This window comes from Poromitra crassiceps, assembly GCF_964638095.1.
Source record: "Poromitra crassiceps genome assembly, chromosome: 8".
Classification (NCBI taxonomy): Eukaryota; Metazoa; Chordata; class Actinopteri; order Beryciformes; family Melamphaidae; genus Poromitra; species Poromitra crassiceps.
This window is the reverse complement of record NC_139629.1, coordinates 40,358,194-40,377,313: the sequence shown is the minus strand read 5'-3', so window position 1 is coordinate 40,377,313 and position 19,120 is coordinate 40,358,194. Positions and strand designations below refer to the sequence as shown.

Sequence of the window (19,120 nt, the reverse complement as noted above, 5' to 3'; positions counted from 1 at the left end):
ACACACACACACACACACACACACACACACACACACACATCTTAGTGAGAACATTCATTGACATGGTACTTTAAAGGGTCACGAGATCAATGGTTAGTTAATGCTTAATACCGGTAAGCATTAGTTAATCGGCTTTGCTGATTTTCAACCCGCTTTGTATATCGGGTGATAAGCAGACGGACAGTGTTTACCTTCTCTATATGTTTACTGCACCGAGAAATCCCTGTCTGTCTGCTTGCAGAAGCTCCGCCCCTGCCAGCAGGTAACGGGTCATTAAAGCTCGTTAAGGCTCTTGGTGTGATTGATTTTTTTGAAATAATGTGTAGTTTGCACAGCCACTCTCGAGCAGAACATCTGTTCACTGCCATCTCAGAATGATGCGTTTTGCGTTATTTTGAGATGGAAGTGCTGGAATCAACTGCAGAGCTCTCAGCAGGAAAACATGAAGACAAGGTAAACACTCCCCATCTACATATAATATGACTGACATTGTAATGATACAAAGCAGCTTGAAAATCACCAAAGCCTTCCTTGAATTAAAAAGCTTTATAACCCTTAGGTAATGTTTATTTACTCTAACCATTAACCCTAACCCTCACCATAACCATTAAGTAACCCTAAACTATACAATAATGCATACATTAATACTTAGTTAACATGAACACCATTAGTAAACAATTACTAGACACATTAGTTAACTGTTAATTAAGCGTTCGTTAATTTAGTGATCCCTATAGCCCCTAACCACCCTAACGCTACCTAATCCTGACCTAAACCCAATTCTAATCTAACCCTATTTCAAGTCTTACCTTCACCGGCCATTTGTGAGAAAGTGAGAAAATCTCATTTCCCATGGTATGAAACTCAAAATGGCCCTCACTAAGGTAGCCACACACACACACACACACACACACACACACCTGGTCCCAGGCCCGTAATACTGCAGTGAGTGTGTCTGAAGCTGTCTGCCTGTCGCAGCTGACAGGCCGCTCTCTGAAGTGAAACACACACACACACACACACACACATCACAGCAGGATCGATACGGATCACAGCAGAACTGAGATGAAAATGAAATTGAACTGAAATGAACTGAATTGATTTAGATGGAAAAGGCAGAACTCGTTTCAGAGGACGAGACGAGAAAGTGAGGAGAAGTGATTAATTCGTTCAGCATGGTTCAGGTCTAGGTGGGGGGGGTGTCGGGTGTGGGGGCGGCGTTGGGGGGGGGGTGTTGGGGTGGCGTTGGGGGGGGGGAGCCGGTCCCAGTATACATTGGGTGCATGGGGGGGGGGGGGGGGGGGGGGGTGGCGTTGGGGAGGAAGGGGGGGGGGGGGGGGGTTGGGGTGGCGTTGGGGGGGGAGCCGGTCCCAGTATACATTGGGTGCATGGCAGTCCATCATAGGTCTGTACACAGATTGACAGGCAGCAGAGTGTTCAGTCCGCCTGGCTTTGGGAGGAAAATGAGGTGAGACCATAGAAACTCCTCACACAAAGGAACAGCGAGGGGATCGAACCAACCCAGGACTTTGCTGCTGTATATAAAACAATTCAAAAATATCTACATTCATAATAGAAGAAATGAGAAATATGCCACATGGGATGCTGGATCTGCCACTTTAGGGGGGGGACTTCGGTCTCATGGGTCCAGAGTCTGGACTCCAGACCCACTCCACCCAGTTGACTTGGAAATGGGAGTGTAACGAGATGACAAGTCTGATATCAGGCAAATATGTCACCACCCCTTTCTCTCTCTCTCTCTCTCACACACACACACACACACACACACACACACACACACACACAAACACACACACACACACACACACACACACACACACACACACACACACACTCTCTCTCTCTCTCTCTCTCTCTCTCTCTCTCACACACACACACACTCTGCTAAACTTTCCTTTTCACCTCTATTGTCAACTATCAAAATAAAGGCAAAGAAAGCCCAGTAAACAATCTTAAAAAAAAGAAAAGAAAAATCTCACACATCAGAGCATGCAGCCCTCTTGTCACAGTGTCAGACGTGGTTCACAACTCCTCCAAAGATCGACATCCCCGGTATCGACAGTGTTCATTCATTCACCTCTGATAGAGTACAAATCAACAGTGTGCCAGTAATTAGGAGTTCACACACCCATCAGAGTTCAATCAACACATTCAGAGCTCGTCTTGACAACCTGTCGCAGCTCCTCCAATCAACACCTGTCAAGTCCAAATAATTGCCTGTGGAAAATCAATTATGAACACTGGGGGAACTGTGTGATATTGACAAGTCATCTGAGGCGAAACATCACGCGTCAGTCATGGTATCAAACAATCTTACTACATTCCCTGTCTCAGTAGAATAGAATCATATATTCATACCTGTATCATCCCTGTAATCAGGGATGGAATCTAACGTTATCTTCCCTGACTGTGGATAGTAACTTTTTTCAGAAAAAGCTCAAAAGAATTACAGAATCAGAATTCCAAATGCCAAGGTATGTTTGCACATGCAAGCAAATTGACTGGGTATGGTTGGTGCACAAGTTATACAAGATACATAAGGCAACACAATAAGTATGAATAAATGTACAACATACAGTATACAAGATATAAGGGGCGGCTGTAGCTCAGGACAGGATGTAGAGCAGGTCGTCCACTAAACGCTTTGGACAAAAGAGGTAAAAGAGATACTGAACCCCAAATTGCACTGCCATCGGTGTATGAATGGGTGAATGTACCTACTGATTGTAAAGCGCTTTGGATAAAAGCGCTATATAAATGCAGGCCATTTACCTTTTTTTTTTTACCATAAACAGAGTACTAACCGTTAAGTGTGGCAAAGTACAAAGTTAGCAAGGCAAGCTGGCAGGTATAGAATTGGGGAAAAGTCCAGTTAGCAAAAGTGATGAAAATGTAAAGGTCCCACCTTGTGTAAAACAAGATGTCCTTGTTTCTTTGCTGATAAAGGACTTGGGCGCGCTATAGAAACATCTATATAACTATAATATATCTATATAAACATCATGGAAGTCTCAAAACACATGGTCCCCAGATAAAGCCACAGCAGCCATGTAAAAGTGCCCTACCAAACGAGCCATTTTGACTTCTGTGATTTTGTGACATCAAAAATTAACACGCATGGGGGGCACGGTGGTGCAGTGGTAAGCGCTGTCGCCTCACAGCTAGAAGGTCCTGGGTTCGATTCCCACCTGGGACGCTGTGAGCGCTGAAGGAGTGCGTGCCCTTCCGCATGTCCTCGAGTGCCCGCCGCCTGGGTGTGGGGTCGTCAAAAGGGCCTTTCTGTGTGGAATTTGCATGTTCTCCCCGTGCCCCCTGGGGGTTTCCTTCATATAGGAACCCGTTCACCAAAACATGCAATATCCTGGTCGCTGAAGTGGTGCCTCCTCTGGTCGTTAGGGGCGCCTGTTCGGAGGGAGGGGAACTGGTTGGAATAGCGTGATCCTCCCACGTGCTATGTCCTACCGGTGCAGCTTCCCGTCAGGTGAAAAGAAGCGGCTGGCTAACTGCCCATGTCTCGGAGGAAGCATGGAGCCAGTTTTGGCTCTCCCCAGATCGGCAGAGGGTGGAGCAGCAACCAGGATAAATAAATTAAAAATGAGCACTAACGGGGGATAAAAATGGGTATAAAAAAATCGGGGGAAAAAAAAAGTAACACTCATTTAATTTGCCCGCTTACAGCGCCGCCCTGCCAGCTGAATGTGGAAGAGCAAACCTTGTTTGTAGCACAGCTGCTGTGTAGAATGCAAAGGATTACAGAAAACAATCAACTGCACCAAAGATAGATCTATCCCATCAGATCATCTTAAATCAAAAGTGCACCTAGTTAATGAGGGGAGAAACAGAGCACATAGAGACGTCCCACAGAGGCTGGATTTGATTTTTCTTTTTGCTACAGAATTCATAACCTTGTTTTAAAGACACATAAGACATGTTTTATACAGTTCAAAATAAACAATTATATTGGACCTTAACACAATTACTATATTTTGTTACATTTTCCTAACTTTTGCTGAAACAGAGAAATAGCAGAATATTAACAGGTTATATTATATTCCCATGCAGGTTATGCATTGTATTGCACATGTCAACATATGGGGATGTTGGAGATGCAGGAGCAACAGTGTATTGTATTGTATTGTGTGTGTGTGTGTGTGTGTGTGTGCGCGCATGCGTGTGTGTGTGTGTGTGTGTGTGTGTGGGGGGGGGGGGGGGGGGGGCAGAGTGGGGGGGGGGGGGTGTAATTCTCAGAGTCAGTGGGGGGCAGGGGGGCTTGTTTGTGAGCCTCACGGCCATGGGGTAGGATGTTCAGGTGGCGTGAGGTTCTGGTCTTTTGCTGAGTAGAACTCTTTGGAAGAGGTGGTGACCGGGATGGGAAGGGTTAGCTCATGAGAGTCCAGATGTATGTACAGAGCCCGGAGAGACAGCAGGTTGCAGCCAATGATCTTCTCAGCTGATCCGCGGCAGTCTGCCTCTGTCCTCGCCGGTTCAGGCAGCGAACCAAACGGTGATCGATGAGGTGAGGATGGACTCAACGATGGCCATGTAGAACTGGAAACATCGTTTCCCATCCTCTGCTGGGCCTTCTTGATAGTGGCGATAATGTTCTTCTCCCACTTCTTCTCCAGCTGGGCAATATTTTTCAAATGATGTTTGTGCACACTGTCCTTTTTATAAAATAAACTATTCGGTATAATCGTGTATCGTCTTTCAGTGGAATCATATCATGATGATATGAGATTTTGATACACAATGCTGCTGTTTAAGTTGATTATAAGCCATTAAAAAGGAAAAACTGGCAGAATCAGGTATGAAACATTAAATGAGGCATGAAACATTAAATGAGGCATGAAACATTAAAGGAATATTTTATTGAAGATTTCAGACTTCAATTGAATGCGAAAAACATCAATTTAATTATTTAACAACATGTCAAACGAATCAACACTGTATATAACTCCATTTACATGTTCATAGAACAAACTTATCAAACCAGAACATAGATACATAACATAGAACTTATCAAACCAGAACTTTGTCCTGGTGGCAGGACAAAGTTTGCATGTTCAGAGAACCCCAGCAATTCAACAAGCCGTAGGTTTCTTTTCCCACTGGCCGTTTGGTCACATGTTTGGCATCAGCAGCAGCACTTGGGAAATCCTTTGCAGGCTGATTAGGGAACTCCTGAGAGGGCAAGGCGGCCAGGCTGTCCAGTTCCTGCCTGTGCCCCGTTTCCAGAAGCCACTCGTGGAACTTGCGCTCCACCACGTCCTGGAGCTGACGCTGCTGCTTCCTTGAGAGAAAACATATAACGGTTCAGCTATAACCTGAAAAACGTGATCAAGTACCGCGTTATAGAACTCCGTCACAAAGGAACAAGTTCTTTTTGCTCTGAGATAACATTCATGAGTTCATCAGGGTCGGTCACAGTACAGAGCCCCTAGAGCTAGTATTCTGACTTATCTCACCCGCTCAAAGTTCCCATTGATTTTGGAACTGCTGGTCCACCATAACTCATTTTCCACTGATGACAGCAGCCATTGGATGATTGAATGATAGGACTGATTTCCACACAGAATCTGAACATCAATCCTTCCAGACACAGGGTGTGTGTCTATATAGCGTTACCCCCCCCCCCCCCTTTGTTTGTTTCTCTGTTTGTTTGTTTTGCTGCTTGGAGTGAGGAAAAATAAAAAGTGAATCATGATAACTTTACCTGCTGCTAGCTCACTAGCTCACTTCTAGCAGATAATACAGTGTTGTGGAACAAGCAAAAGCTTATCAGATATTTCCAGTACATGTCCAGTATAATCCATACTGCCTTTAAGATCGCTGTTACAGTAATGGGGGGGGGTTACACTATGACACTCAGCCTAGACTAATGTACATATTTAGAATGATTGATAGTGGTGTGAGCAAGTCCTGGTGTGCCACTCACTTGTTGAGCTGGGCCTCATCCACACTCTTCTGCCAGGTGCGTACCCTCAGCTTCTTTTGGTTGAGCGCTCTCTGGTATGGTGCAGGCAGCCCCCCTGGCACCTCGCACGTGTCCCCCTCCATCTCGAAAGGCACCACCAGAGTCTGGAATTCGGCCGGGGGGAGCAGGCGGTAGCAGGCAGAGTCTGGGCTGGACGAAGAGCTGAGCGAGGGGGTGACGACAAGGCCCTCCACCCCCAGCAGCAAGGGCCTATCCCAGGCGTTGGGCACCACAGCCAGGCCCACACTGGCCATGTGGTCCTCCAGGCAGGGGTAGTGAGTGTGGAACGGCCCCAGGGTAATGGCTGTGTTCCCAGTCAGGAGTAGGGGACGGGTGGGGGTCAGGACGTGGAGAACGGAGCGCGAAGAGGCTCCGACGGAGACTCGGCCAGCCACACACACCACCCGCACGTTGTGGCAGCCGTTGATGTGGACACTGGTCTCCACAGCACCCAGGACCACTGTGCTGTCACGGCACGTGTCCACTGTCACTGATCTGGAGGTACAAACAGAAATACACATGCACTCCAAACCAGAGCAGAGCAGAGAATACAAGACAGAATGGCCAAAAAGCAAACAAATACTTTCAACAAAATTAAATGGTTATATAAGTTATGTATCCAAAAAACAACCCATACAAGTGGAAGCTAACTTTCATTTTTTTTTTTTTTTTTAGGGCATTTTGCCTTTATTTATTTTATTATATAGGACAGTAGGCAGACAGGAAAGGGGGGGAGAGAGAGAGAGGGGATGACATGCGGCAAAGGACCGCAGGTCGGATTCAAACGCGGGTCGGCCGCGCAAAGGGCCGAGCCTTCGTGGTATGCGTGCTACCAGGTGAGCTACTGGGACGCACAATGGAAGCTAACCTTACCTGAGAGGCGAGAGCAAGTATATGAAGGCATCCGAGCATCTGTGTATTTTGACGTTGGCACCAACCAGCTCGTCTGAGTCTTTAGCCAGTGTCTGTTTGAAGACCTGGGACATCAGCACCACCTTACTGCCAACTGGAGCCGTATGGGTGTTCCTGGCTATCTTCATCGCTCCCTCCCCTAGAATGCAACAACACAGAACAAGACGACTTGAGACGATGTTGAGACGAGTACAGGAAGAGAGATAGCTGGAGAGAAACACATTATACAAACACCCACACCATACCACATTCCAATCCTGAGTGCTGCTCCTACAGTACTTACGTCCACAGACAATAACCACGGCGTTTGACACGAGAACAGCAATACATCAAACCTAAGCTTCAACTCTCCTTGTGGAGGCGGTGAGGGTTTCTTCTGGTCCTAATTCCAGGAGGTTTGAGTAGGCTATACCTTGTTGGGCCCAGGCCAGCGTCTTGCCTGAGCGCAGGCAGGCGGTCATCCCAAAGGGGTTGAGTGTGAGGCTGTTTCGGAGGCAGGTCAGTAGCTGTTGAAGGGGGAAGCAGCGCCTGAGGGTGGAGTAGCCCGTCTGTGCCTGGAGCGGCCCTTTCAACAGCAGCCTGTGGACCGGCTGGACGGCGCCGCTATGGCCCACTGAACCTTCCAGGAGCAAGCTCAGGGCCCGCACAGCCTCCAGGGATATCTGGACAAACCCAACGGCAAAGTCAGCTTCAATTCATCATAAATATTTGAAGGGTTTAATTTGAGGGCCATATGATTTCCGCAAAACAAAAAAAACTGATGGAATCATGGAATTTGTTAATAAAAATTGAATCAACTGTAAAACATGCAATATTGCAGAATTTTCCATAATTTGGCTGAAATTGATAGAAGTCGGCCTAATTATCAAAATAAAAATTAGGCATAATTATTGCAGTAATCTAAATGATTAACATTAAAACAGGCCTAGAGAAATGATTCCATTTTCGATTGGGGTGTTTTGCGAGGGGGGTTGCCAGTCTTGCGTGCGACCCTTACGTCACCGCACAACTTGGTTTTCAATTTGTGAAACATGTCGAAGACGCTGTCTGAGAGAGCCAAGTAATTACAAAAATTATCCTAACCCCTAAATTTAGATTTGAAAAAATTGGGAAAAATTTAATTTTGAAGGACAGATGATTCTATCAGCAAAAACTTGCATTAACTATTTTGTAAGCAAAGGTTGTAAGATGACTCATAAATAGTAAAAAAAAATAAAATAATCCTATATACATGTTTATGTTTGTTGCTGTAACCTGACAGAGGATGTGTATTGGCTGTCCACAGACCTCACTATCATGTGTGGCCTGTCCAGAGGCTGACAGCTGGCATGGCTCCACCAGCAGCTCCAGCATCTCATGTAGATGGTTCTGCACGAATGACAGGTGGGCCGGGTCATCCCAGTTCTGCTGAGCCAAGCCAGAACACAGAGGAATATGAGAGGCAAGCATGGGAGGAGCTGTCGTGAAGGGCCAAAGGACGGGAAAGTTGTGTTGCACATTAAACTTGATCATGTATTTGTTATGTGCATTGTTGACAGGGTCACTGCTGTATATATGAAGACAGGATGACCTTGTCCTGGGAGCTGGTCTTGGCCTCTCGCTCTGAAGAGGAGGAGGAGCGAGCGCGGGGACTGGGCCACTCTTCACCCCATCATGGAGGTGCGCAGAGACACACGGCTCAGCTGCTGGATGTAGAGGAAGAGCAGGAACTGCAGCGTGTCCACAGGCGACTGGGGCAGTGGAGAGAGAAGAAAAGAAGAAACAAGAGGTGCATATCAATATCTGGTTCATATTATCAATATCTCGATCATATTCCTCATGGAGTACAGGATTACAACATCCAAGAGCTTTTCCTCTCACAAATATAGCTAAGAATGTAATGATGCGCTACACACCTCCATGTAAGAACCAGACAGGACACGAAAAATGCAACTGACACAATGAGATAGTATTAGGCCATGTTCAGCCCGATGGTTCAGACTAGGAGGCCAAATCTGATTTGTGAACTTTAGTGACCTATTAATGACTTTATCCAGATTGGTTTTATGAGTCTGGACACTCCAAGTCTGATTTGTGTCACTTGTCCCAAACCACATATGGAGGTAGTTTCCAATCTGCTTTCGACTGATGTGACTTCAGTGCGGACGCGCAGATCCACCAAATCTGATTTGAACGTCACTCGCAACTCGTCATCAAATGCTTCTGCACAGGAAAACCACGTCACCAACGTACGTATTTACTGACGCCCACGTCGTTACCATAGCAACCCATGCAGATAGGCTGTTTAGGTCTGGACACACAGATCCGACTTGAGAATCAGATTTGTGGCAGTGCGGACACACTCCCAAATCAGATTTGGGAAACCAATCAAGATAATGATGATTAATGACTTCATCAGCAAATCAGATTTGCCTGTAATGTGAACATGGCCTTAGTTTCTTGTGTAAACGGAGCCATTTTCCAACCGACTCTTTGCCTGAATCGTAACCCCCCCCACACACACAAACGCAAAGCTTTTTCTCACCTTGCTCCTTTGCTCGTCTAGCTGGCATTGTGAAGAGCACTGGGAAAGAGACTCCGCCCACTCCAACCTCTCCTTGGGGGCGTGACCCGCGAGAAGGTCAAAGGTCTCGAAGTAGAGCCATGCCAGGTCCTCTGGGAGCTGTAGCTTTCCGCAGGCGATGTGCTCCCACATGGCCCAGCCCAAAGTAGGGAAGCAACCATCGTGTGTGCGCACATAGGTGGCCATCTTACGAAGATTGCGCAGGCGGAGCTTGGAAGCGGGAGCCACCTACTGTATGATGACATGATTATTATACCCTAGTTATATCACAACATTTACATGAACATTTATAAGTTGCATATAGGTGGGCAAGAGTGCAATGATCACCTGCAGCACTCCCGAGAAGGGCTCCATGCGTGGCCACATGCTCACACTCTCCGCCTCCATGTCTGTAGAGAGAAGGTGAAAATAGATGTGGAATTATAGGTTTCATTTCATGTAGCCTATGCTACAGAAAACTGTTAGTGTAAGACAGCAATATCAGCAAGACGACTACTTGTCAGCTATGAAGCTACTGAATGCCAAACCTAGGCATGATACTGCCAAGGCATTTGTAACTGCATGTCTTTATTGCTGTCATCTGCGATGGCAAATTGTGCTTTGATGCCTCCATGACGCTTGGAGCATGGGAACATTAAAGTGTCACGCTTTGATGTTCCCATGCTAACACCTGACTTAGCATCATCACATCAGCTAACGTAGACTGATATTTAAGAATGCCAACTGAAACAGTAGAATGTGTATAAAACTAGCATGGTTTGTTCTCCCAGCACATGAAAGGTGACCTTGTGGCTAGAGAACGCTACTAAGCAATAGGGCCTTTTGCACAGAAGCCATTTTGTGTCTAAAAGGCAGTAAGTAAGCACACGTGCAACCAAAATATTAACGAGCCAGCAATGGATTATTGTTTTCACCCATAACTTGTTAAACTCGCCATAGCTCGCCAGTGTAACGTTGCTACCGTTAGCTAGCTATAGGCTAGTGGGAGACAGGTTCACACAACTCCCCCCAGATTTGCTCTTACTTTCAGCTTCTGTCCTGTCCAAGCAACACCGTCTCGAGGGATGGATGAAGCCCGCCTTGGCCTCTGTTGAACCTCTCAGCAGGAACCTGATGAAAGCCTCAAAGACAGAACAACACCGCCTCCAACAGTCTAACCTGGGTATTACAAAATGACTGCGACATCGGCTGGTATTGTTTTCACCGTGTGTGTGTGTGTGTGTGTGTGTGTGTGTGTGTGTGTGTGTGTGTGTGTGTGTGTGTGTGTGTGTGTGTGTGTGTGTGTGTGTGTGCCTAGTTCTTGTGTGCCGCCAGGAGGCGGTGGCAGCCAGGCTAAATGGGCAGAGCAGAGGTGACAGGGTGCTGCAGTCAGTCTTGTGAAGATCGGAGGTCTGCTGGTCAGCACTGGACACCTGATGCACCCCTGCAATGCCCTGCACCCACACATCAAGGCAGAACCATCAGCCACCAAGTAGTAGATATTAAGTAGAAGAAGAAACGGAGGGAGCTCAATCCTATCAGAACCAGTGGCTCTGGCTCTTTATCCCCCTCTAGAGGCCTCATTGAAGGCCATCATAGTGCAGACATGAGATTGCCTGAATAGCATGCTATTGATATACGCTACATTTAGCCTCTAGAAGTGCACCATGTGTTAAGAGATGTTGACCCTTCTATAGAAGGAAGATGCTACTTACGTTTTTATGCTTTGCAAAACAAAGGTAATTGAGACATATTTAAAATGCATTTTATTTTCCTTTACAAGAAATAAAAGCAGACAAAGAAATAAGATGATGGGGAAAGGGAGGGGAAAGCTGTATATAAAGAGATGCAACCTCTGGCGTCCTCAAAAAAATATGTACAATTCCAAATAATATCCATACAAAACATGCCACATACAATAAAAATGATCATATTTATTCATATTCCCTAAAAGTATCTCTGCTGTACAGATGCAACATCTTTTTAAAAAGTAGGTTAGGTTAAAAAAAACCTTCAATTTGAGCAAACTCTTTCTTAAATTATAACATATGCAGAGAACTTAAATTAAGATTCAGAGAAGGTAAAAATTATTCAGGCTAAAATCCAGTGAGTGGCATGTCGTCTTGTCATGGTCTTCCCTTGAAATAGAAACATACCAAAAAATATATATATCACTGCCTCGGATCAATATCTACCACTTAGAGAAGTTCTTCGTTATACTATGAGTGCAATCCATTACCAGGTAAGTATGGGATTAACTTTTTGAGTATTACATCATAACATACATTAGGCCAAGTAACCATTTCACAAGGTTTACCAACACATTCACTTCTATAGGGAAGATAAAAAAAAAAAAAGGAATAGGCAAAACACCAATCATAACAATAATATCCTAGGGAATTCAAGACTTTCCATTCAAATAGTATACTAATCCAATTGCAATCAATTAAGGGACAGGTTTTGGTAATCAACGAGCAGTAGCATAAATAAAAAGAAAAAAAACACATTAACAATATTACATAAATACACAAATGCTATGCACCATTGTACTGTTTTATGCAATAAGTGATTTTCATGTCTAATAAGTATGACTTTCCACATGGATCCTTTCGCAAACAGTTTTGTAATTACCTCGGCTTCTCATCCTATGTTGATTGGAGAAGACCAGACATTTTCACAAACCTATTTTAACAAACTTGTCTTTGAGAGCTTATAGCAAAAACACTAATAGAAAAAACAGGTAAATATGCAAAACACTCTGGTTCATATACATATCAAGATATTAGTTTGCCATTTTACATAATATTTATATATATACACAGCTTTATCTTTATGATAAAATGATATCCAGTGGTTGAATTTTCTCAATTTTATTTCTCTACACTTTGACTTTATTGATTACAAAGGGGTTGGATAAAGAGTTTGCTGTCCCCTAATGCATATACATATATATATACAGTTTGTACAAGTTTTGCATTTTTAAATCATGTGAGGTCTTAGGTTAGGGGAAGGAGGAAACTAAGTAGTTATGGGGAGGTGGAGTTTTAGTAAAGCTCCCTTCTTTAAAGACTTATGAATACAAATGCCCTTTTTTCCCAATAAGTCTCCCGCTGCCGTCGGTTCAGCCTAAAGAAGACGGTACCACCACTAGAAAAACCACACTACTACAGGGAAGCAGATAGACTGTAGGCTGTACCCGGGCAGAGGGAGACTTACTACAGTAAATTTTAACAACAGTCCACTTCATACAGAGAGGAAGAGGGATGATTCAAGGTTTTAAGGTTGCGTTGTAAAAATATTGAGTTGTTAGGGTTAATAACCATGCTAGTTTTCATCAAGTGGAACCTAAATGCATGAAGCGACAAGCAAATGTTTCCTTTTACTCGGTTCAGTTAACTTGAGCTTTGACAGTCTTGCTCCTCCTGTGATCCTAAAGCCATTTACTCACACCGTTACCAACTGAAAAAAAGTGGATGTTCTTGTGCATTCACACAGCTAAAAGCATGGGTCTAGAATAGATGCATAAATAGAGGACCAAAACAAAAAAGCTACATGAATATCCAGGATGATCTGGTGGCATACTAAGCTTCTGATTGTGATTTTAATGTCTTATCAAAACTGTCATATATTTCCTCTGTATAAATAATTAATGAATAATAATAATAATAATGTTGGCTCATTATAGTAAATCGTCATCAGCATAGAGTAGATAAGCGCAAACCTGCGTCTTAAGATTCCCTGCTTGTCCGAGAAGGCTAAGCCCGTAAAAACATTCCCCCCATTCCACAGTAGCAGTTAACAGTTTTTTATACAAAGCAGTCACTTCCCACTAAATCAATGAGGTAGACTGGGTCCAACTAAACCCACCTTTAGGCTCCGCACAGTCGCCTCTGGAGCCACAGGTCAATAGCATCTCAAACTTTTATATTAACTTACATCTTTATCCATCGATCATATGTAGTTCTACACAAGAGCCACATCAAGATTGTCTAGCTAGCCAATATCCATGCTGTCTTCATTGATGACTTGATGGGAAAGTGTCTTTGTTTTCCCTGGGAGGTGAGGGGGAAGTGGGGTGGGAGAGGAGATAGGTCCGACTTAAAACGTCAAAATGCATTAGTTCGTTCTTAGTATTTAAAATGGCTTTTTGTCGAAGCTCCGGGCGAGCCCTGCGCTAAGAGTATTGAGATCAGACAGAAGAATAGGATCAGAATCATTTGGTAGATGTTGAGGATTGTTTCCAGCCACTGTCAGCGTACGGAGCGTAGTAGAGGGGGGGAAAGGGCTGCTTTTGGCTGAGGAGAGGATAATTCACTAATCCAAAACAGAAACGATCGTCCCACCGTCGGGCTGCTGTTAGTGGAGGTGGTCGGTTGCTTTTATCGGTTAATGCTCTTCAAACCTTTGGCTACAGGTGTCAACGATTTAGTCTTTCATTGATGGGAGGCCTGTCTTCCTCCGTGTCTTTCAGAACAGCTTATGCACTGGGTAAGTAGGACTCAAAAGGCTTTGGCGCAGTAGTGTTCTGGCACCAGTGAGAAGTGAATTCTCAATCTTTCTTTCTCCCTGTTAATTCATCCACTTTCGGCAATTCCAGGCTCCACAATGGCAAGGGATCTTGTGCTGATCATCCTCGAAGTCAAACTGATAGTCGTAGGTCAGCTGAAAAGAGGAGATGGGGAGAGTTAAAGGCTGCCTAGATCAGTGGTTCTCAAATGGGGGTCCAGGGTAATTTATTTTCGCTATAATTCCATTCATAAGTAACACAATGACTATTTTGGTCATGGGTTTTATACACTTTCTGTAATAAAACATCTAAAAGCATCAATCTTATTATCATATGGGGGACCGTGGGACAAAATCCTATCAAATGGGGGTCCGTGGTCTAATCTTTGTCAGTTTAGGGGTCAGGCAGGTTACTAATGCACCGCACCTCTTCTCCCTTGGGGATCCGGCGACTGGAGATGATGATGATCTTGTCCTCTTTGTCGAATGTGACGACCTCTGCAACACAGTTGGGGGCACAGGAGTGGTTGACGTAGCTGGAAAGGAGAGAGCGCAAGAAACAAAGTCAGTATCACAAATGTTAACCGCATTTTCAGAAAATCGGCCAAAGAAAATGCGAAATTATGTGTTCCCATCCACTACAGTCGTGCACACATTATTTTAACCAAATTTTCTGAAAATCGGCCAAAGAAGATGTGAAATTATGCGCATTTACGTAGGAGTTGTTACTGAGGGCGCAACCTGCCTCTCCTGATTAACGCTACAATCAATACGTGACGTTGTCTTGCAGGCAGCAACCAAGCTTCATGAAAAACATCTATTCATTTAAAGTTCCTTTGTTATAAACGACACCACAAGATGAATTACCACGCACCACTTTTCAATCTGGCATACATATAATCCACCAAGACTGTAAATGAATAAAATGTAAATTATAGAAGAAAGTCCCCTGTTAATCCTGCAGACTTCCATTAATAAAACACACCCTGGCAGGCGGTCTAATCTTTCAAATTGTGCCTAAATATGTGTTGCTTATTTACCTTACAACAGTGGTTCCCAACCTTTTTGGTCTTATGTACCCATTGAGCTGTTCTGCCATGCCAAAGTACCCCCTCACTCATGTGTGTCGATGATTTTCTGAAATTTGTTTTATTAAAATTATATTAAACTTTTAGTAGGCCTATCTAACACATCTGCTTATTAAATGAAAATCATTTGAATTACCCCCTTTAATAGAATTCTGTTTTCAATTGGAAAAAGTCATCAGTTTTACTAAGCTGGGCCTATGCAATTACTTGGAATGATGTTTTAATCATTTTGTAAATAAATTGTAATCCCCAATCTTTCCAAGTACCCCCTGCAAGCCTCTCAAGTACCCCTAGGGGTACACGTACCCCTGGTTGGGAAACACTAGTAGGGTCATCTGTGGCACTTCCGTGACCGTGGAGAGCGAAGGTCCGTTTCTCAATGGATTTGTCATCTAGGAGGGTTAATAAACAAATTTAGCCGGGGTGTATTTTTAAAAAAGGCGGGGAAAATATTTGAGAGACCAAAATCCAAAATGTCTGCCGTGGAAATGAACTTTTTAATGCTTTGACCTACAATGATGCACAATACATGGTTTCAGAGCTTATTCTGGTCAAGGAATACATATTTGGTGTTTATATAATGATTTGACCTATTTTTGACCTTCAAATCCAAGATGGCTGCCAATTTTGAGGCAGTGTTTTCAAAATCGTCATAGAGCCTTCATATTAGGCTTGAATGACAGGTCTTCTCATGATGAGTTGAATAATATACAGTATAAGTACACAGAAGTAATCTCGGAGGTCAATAAAGTCAATGTTTGTGTGTAAACAACAGTTGCTGATTTGCGGTTTCCCATTAAAAAGGGTAGGCTACTGAGAATATGGTGTCCAGTTCATCCCATCACATTTTCATAATGAACCAAAAACAATTTTGCACTATAGCCTAACATAAAATAGTATTCTGTATGCAAAGCTAGCAAGGTTAGTTGCTTGAGCTGAATTTAAAGGCCAACTCAAAACAAACAATGAAATTAACTTTGAAATTAAAACTGAATCCTAGGCTACTAAATTTCATCAGCACACAGTAAAGGAAACTTGTCTTTGAACTCAGCTGACTGTCTAGTCCTAATCCCTGTTGTGCAATGTCCCTTTTCAGTGAAGTTTTTGTTTTTGTTAAGAGTATGGACTTTTAATCTTGACCTTGTTGGTAGGCAACGGCCCTTTTCCAGTCAAGCATTTTCAGATTAGCTCAGTCAGTCTGTGAAGCAGTCAGTGTCAGCACTTGCGTGAGCTCGCTTTTTCTCTAACTAATGTTAACATTACACACTTTAAGACACTTTGTTTGAGGATATCAACGTTATTCACTAGTCTAAAGATAGTTCTACCATCAAGAACATATAAAACAAATGCAAAAACAATTTTTATTTGCAGAAGTCATCATTGATATTTGGTGTTAGCTAACGTTAGGTAACGTTATTATTTTTAGCTAAAGTTAATGTTATCTGTCTCCACACTTCTGTCAACTGACATATGCATTTGCTTTTGAAAATAAACAGCCTGGCTTGCTTAAGCATAACTGAAGATTAAATAGAATTATAAAACGGCTCTCTCAAATCAAGCAATCTGATTGGTTCACAGCCATTGTATAAATCCAATAACCCACTCCAATAACCCATGGCCATGGGTTATTGGTTGCCATGGCAACTCTCTTACTAAAAGCCTTTGGTTACCTCAAAAAAAACAAATGGAGACAGCTGTCAGATCCTTGTGAATCGATCTTCGCTTATAACTTTACTAATACTTCGCAGAAAATTATGTTTTGTACAAGAATAAATGCGGGCTAATGTCTTCTTTGCAAAAAAAAGGCTGTTAACCCCGCATTTAACCCCGTAACGTTAGTTGTAGAGATGCTGCGATCCGATCATGTGATCGGATATCGGCGCGATATCAGCCAAAAAACATGGATCGGATCGGATCGGATTCCAGCGAAAATGACCGATCCAAGGCTCCGATATAAGCACTCCATTCCATCACTCCGCTCCAGGATTTCTATCCAGCATGCAGCAGCAGCAGCACACAGAGGCCGCGTTGAGCCTAGGATGGCCAGGGTCAAAACGTCAGACACACCCGTCCTTACCCTATGTGCGATTCGAAATCACGCGTCCGCACCATAGACTGGCAAAACATGGCCGCCCCCAGTGTGGCTGACAGTTTCAACAAAACAACCACTATTGCAATTTGCAATACATGTCCCGCAAGGTTTCTGAGATTAGGGGAAAGTCTGAGCTGGCGTTACGCTAAACCAAACGTGGGGATGAGGCAGCGGATTTGTTTTGGCGTTAACGTTAGCTGTTGTGATGATGGCTAACGGGGCTAACGTTAGCTAGCTGGTCTAGTTGCAGGGCAGCGCTCCACAAGCTTGTTGTGACCAAAACCCCCGCATTTAAAGCATTTCATACTCCCAGAGCTGGCGTAAACCATAGAGAACCTCATGCATTAGCCTACTCAAAATGAAACGTCCAGGGTTTGTGTCTCCAAAATCAACTAACGTTAACGTTACATGCAAGCTAACGTAGCTAGCTGCGGAGCACTCATGATCTATAAGGAAAACGAATGCGCACATAGCCTACATAATTGTCAACATCACATACATGTATTTTCTTTAATCTAGACTACAGGCATCATTTTTCAGTCAAAAGTGAAACGACACAGATATGATGGCGTATAGTGAGGCTTTCCATGCCTCACTATAGAACTGGCCCCATGCAAAATTCAGACCGCTTATATGTTGCCGTCATGCCAATAAGAGTCTAAATGTAATTTTTATGTTTTATCTGCAGACTAAGCAGCTAGGCTTTCGGTTCTATAAAAGCCATTATTTTTTGTATTGACTATTGAGTGATACACTTGACTAAAAAAAAATATTATATCACAATAGTGATGTCAGATTTGCTTAGGTCAGAGCTATGGAATATTAAATCATCCATCTTTGCTCACAACATTTGCCCTTTCTTTCTTCTTCTTTTTTACCCCAGGTGTGCATAAAATACAGGTTAAGAACATGGAAAAGTCATGGAAATCCATTGGTCAAAATGTGTATGAACCCTGAAGGGTTAAATTGAGCATTTATGAGAGATTTCAAAAATATCGAGATATATATCGTGTATCGCGATATAGCCGAAAAACATCGCAATATTCTTTAGAGGCCATATCGCCCAGCCCTAATTTGATTGTTATGTTTTAGTTTTACATCAAATGAATTAGATGAACTAAATCGTTTACATACTATATTACCAAAGCACACACATACATACCTAACCCTAAAAATGTTTGTTGCCTGCTAGCTATCAGACAGCATAGAGAGACTTAAATATGTGCTGTATCGGTATCGGATCGAAATCGGTATCGAATCGGGTATCGAAATTTGATCGGAATCGGATCGGTTTTGAGCTAAAATATCGAAATCGGATCGGAATTGAAAAATCTCGATCGCAGCATCTCTAGTTAGTTGGTGTCGGGCTTTGCAGAAAGCACTCAGCTTCTCAGCAAGCGCTGAGAATGCAGCGCTGCGCTCGAGCTGCCTGTCGGCTTTCCAGAAAGCTCTCAGCTTCTCAGCAAGCGCCAGGATTGGCCAATGTCAACTTCAGTCTCCAGAACGATCCAATCAAATCACCCGCACGTTCTTGCGGTCCCGCCTTACAGTAGTGTTTCAACTGACTCTATCAGAATACCATGCCAGTCGGACTTATAGTATTATTATTATTATATTATTATACTTGGAAACCGTTTTATAAAAGCAATATAGCACTCGAGCTGCGTGGTGTTGTGGCATATATCCCGCTGATAAGCTGTTATCCCACGAGGCCGCAGGCGTGCCCGAGACATGCGGACGGGCACGCATTCCTTCAGCGTTCACATCGTCCCAGGTGGGAATCGAACCCACGACCTTCGAGCTGTGAGGCGATAGTGCTTACCACTTCACCACCGTACCTCCTTTTATATCCTCAAACAAAGTGTCTTAAAGTGTGTAATGTTAACATTAGTTAGAGAAAAAGCGATCTCGCGCAAGTGCTGACACTGACTGCTTCACAGACTGACTGAGCTAATCTGAAAATGCTTGACTGAAAAAGGGCCGTT

At 43.7% G+C, this 19,120-nt stretch overlaps 1 protein-coding gene and 1 pseudogene across 2 annotated transcripts in view; both read right to left on the bottom strand.

Annotated features, from left to right (window-relative positions):
* Positions 1-4,304: 4,304 nt before the first annotated feature.
* Positions 4,305-9,857, bottom strand: LOC310780710 (TBCC domain-containing protein 1-like; annotated as a pseudogene). The gene is made up of 9 exons: positions 9,798-9,857; positions 9,432-9,698; positions 8,478-8,637; positions 8,195-8,311; positions 7,320-7,569; positions 6,869-7,046; positions 5,957-6,490; positions 5,131-5,311; positions 4,305-4,646 (listed from the first exon to the last, which is right to left on the bottom strand). The product of its transcript is annotated as a TBCC domain-containing protein 1-like (transcript).
* Positions 9,858-11,247: 1,390 nt separating this feature from the next.
* Positions 11,248-19,120, bottom strand: part of kmt2d (lysine (K)-specific methyltransferase 2D) — a gene marked incomplete at its 5' end in the record, with an annotated part of 51,782 nt that continues 43,909 nt past the window's right edge. Inside the window, 2 exons of the mRNA XM_083641220.1 lie at positions 11,248-14,111; positions 14,383-14,491. Of these exons, the coding sequence (XP_083497346.1) occupies positions 14,019-14,111; positions 14,383-14,491 (202 nt within the window). The 3' untranslated portion in view covers positions 11,248-14,018. The remainder of the gene's footprint in view (positions 14,112-14,382; positions 14,492-19,120) is intronic.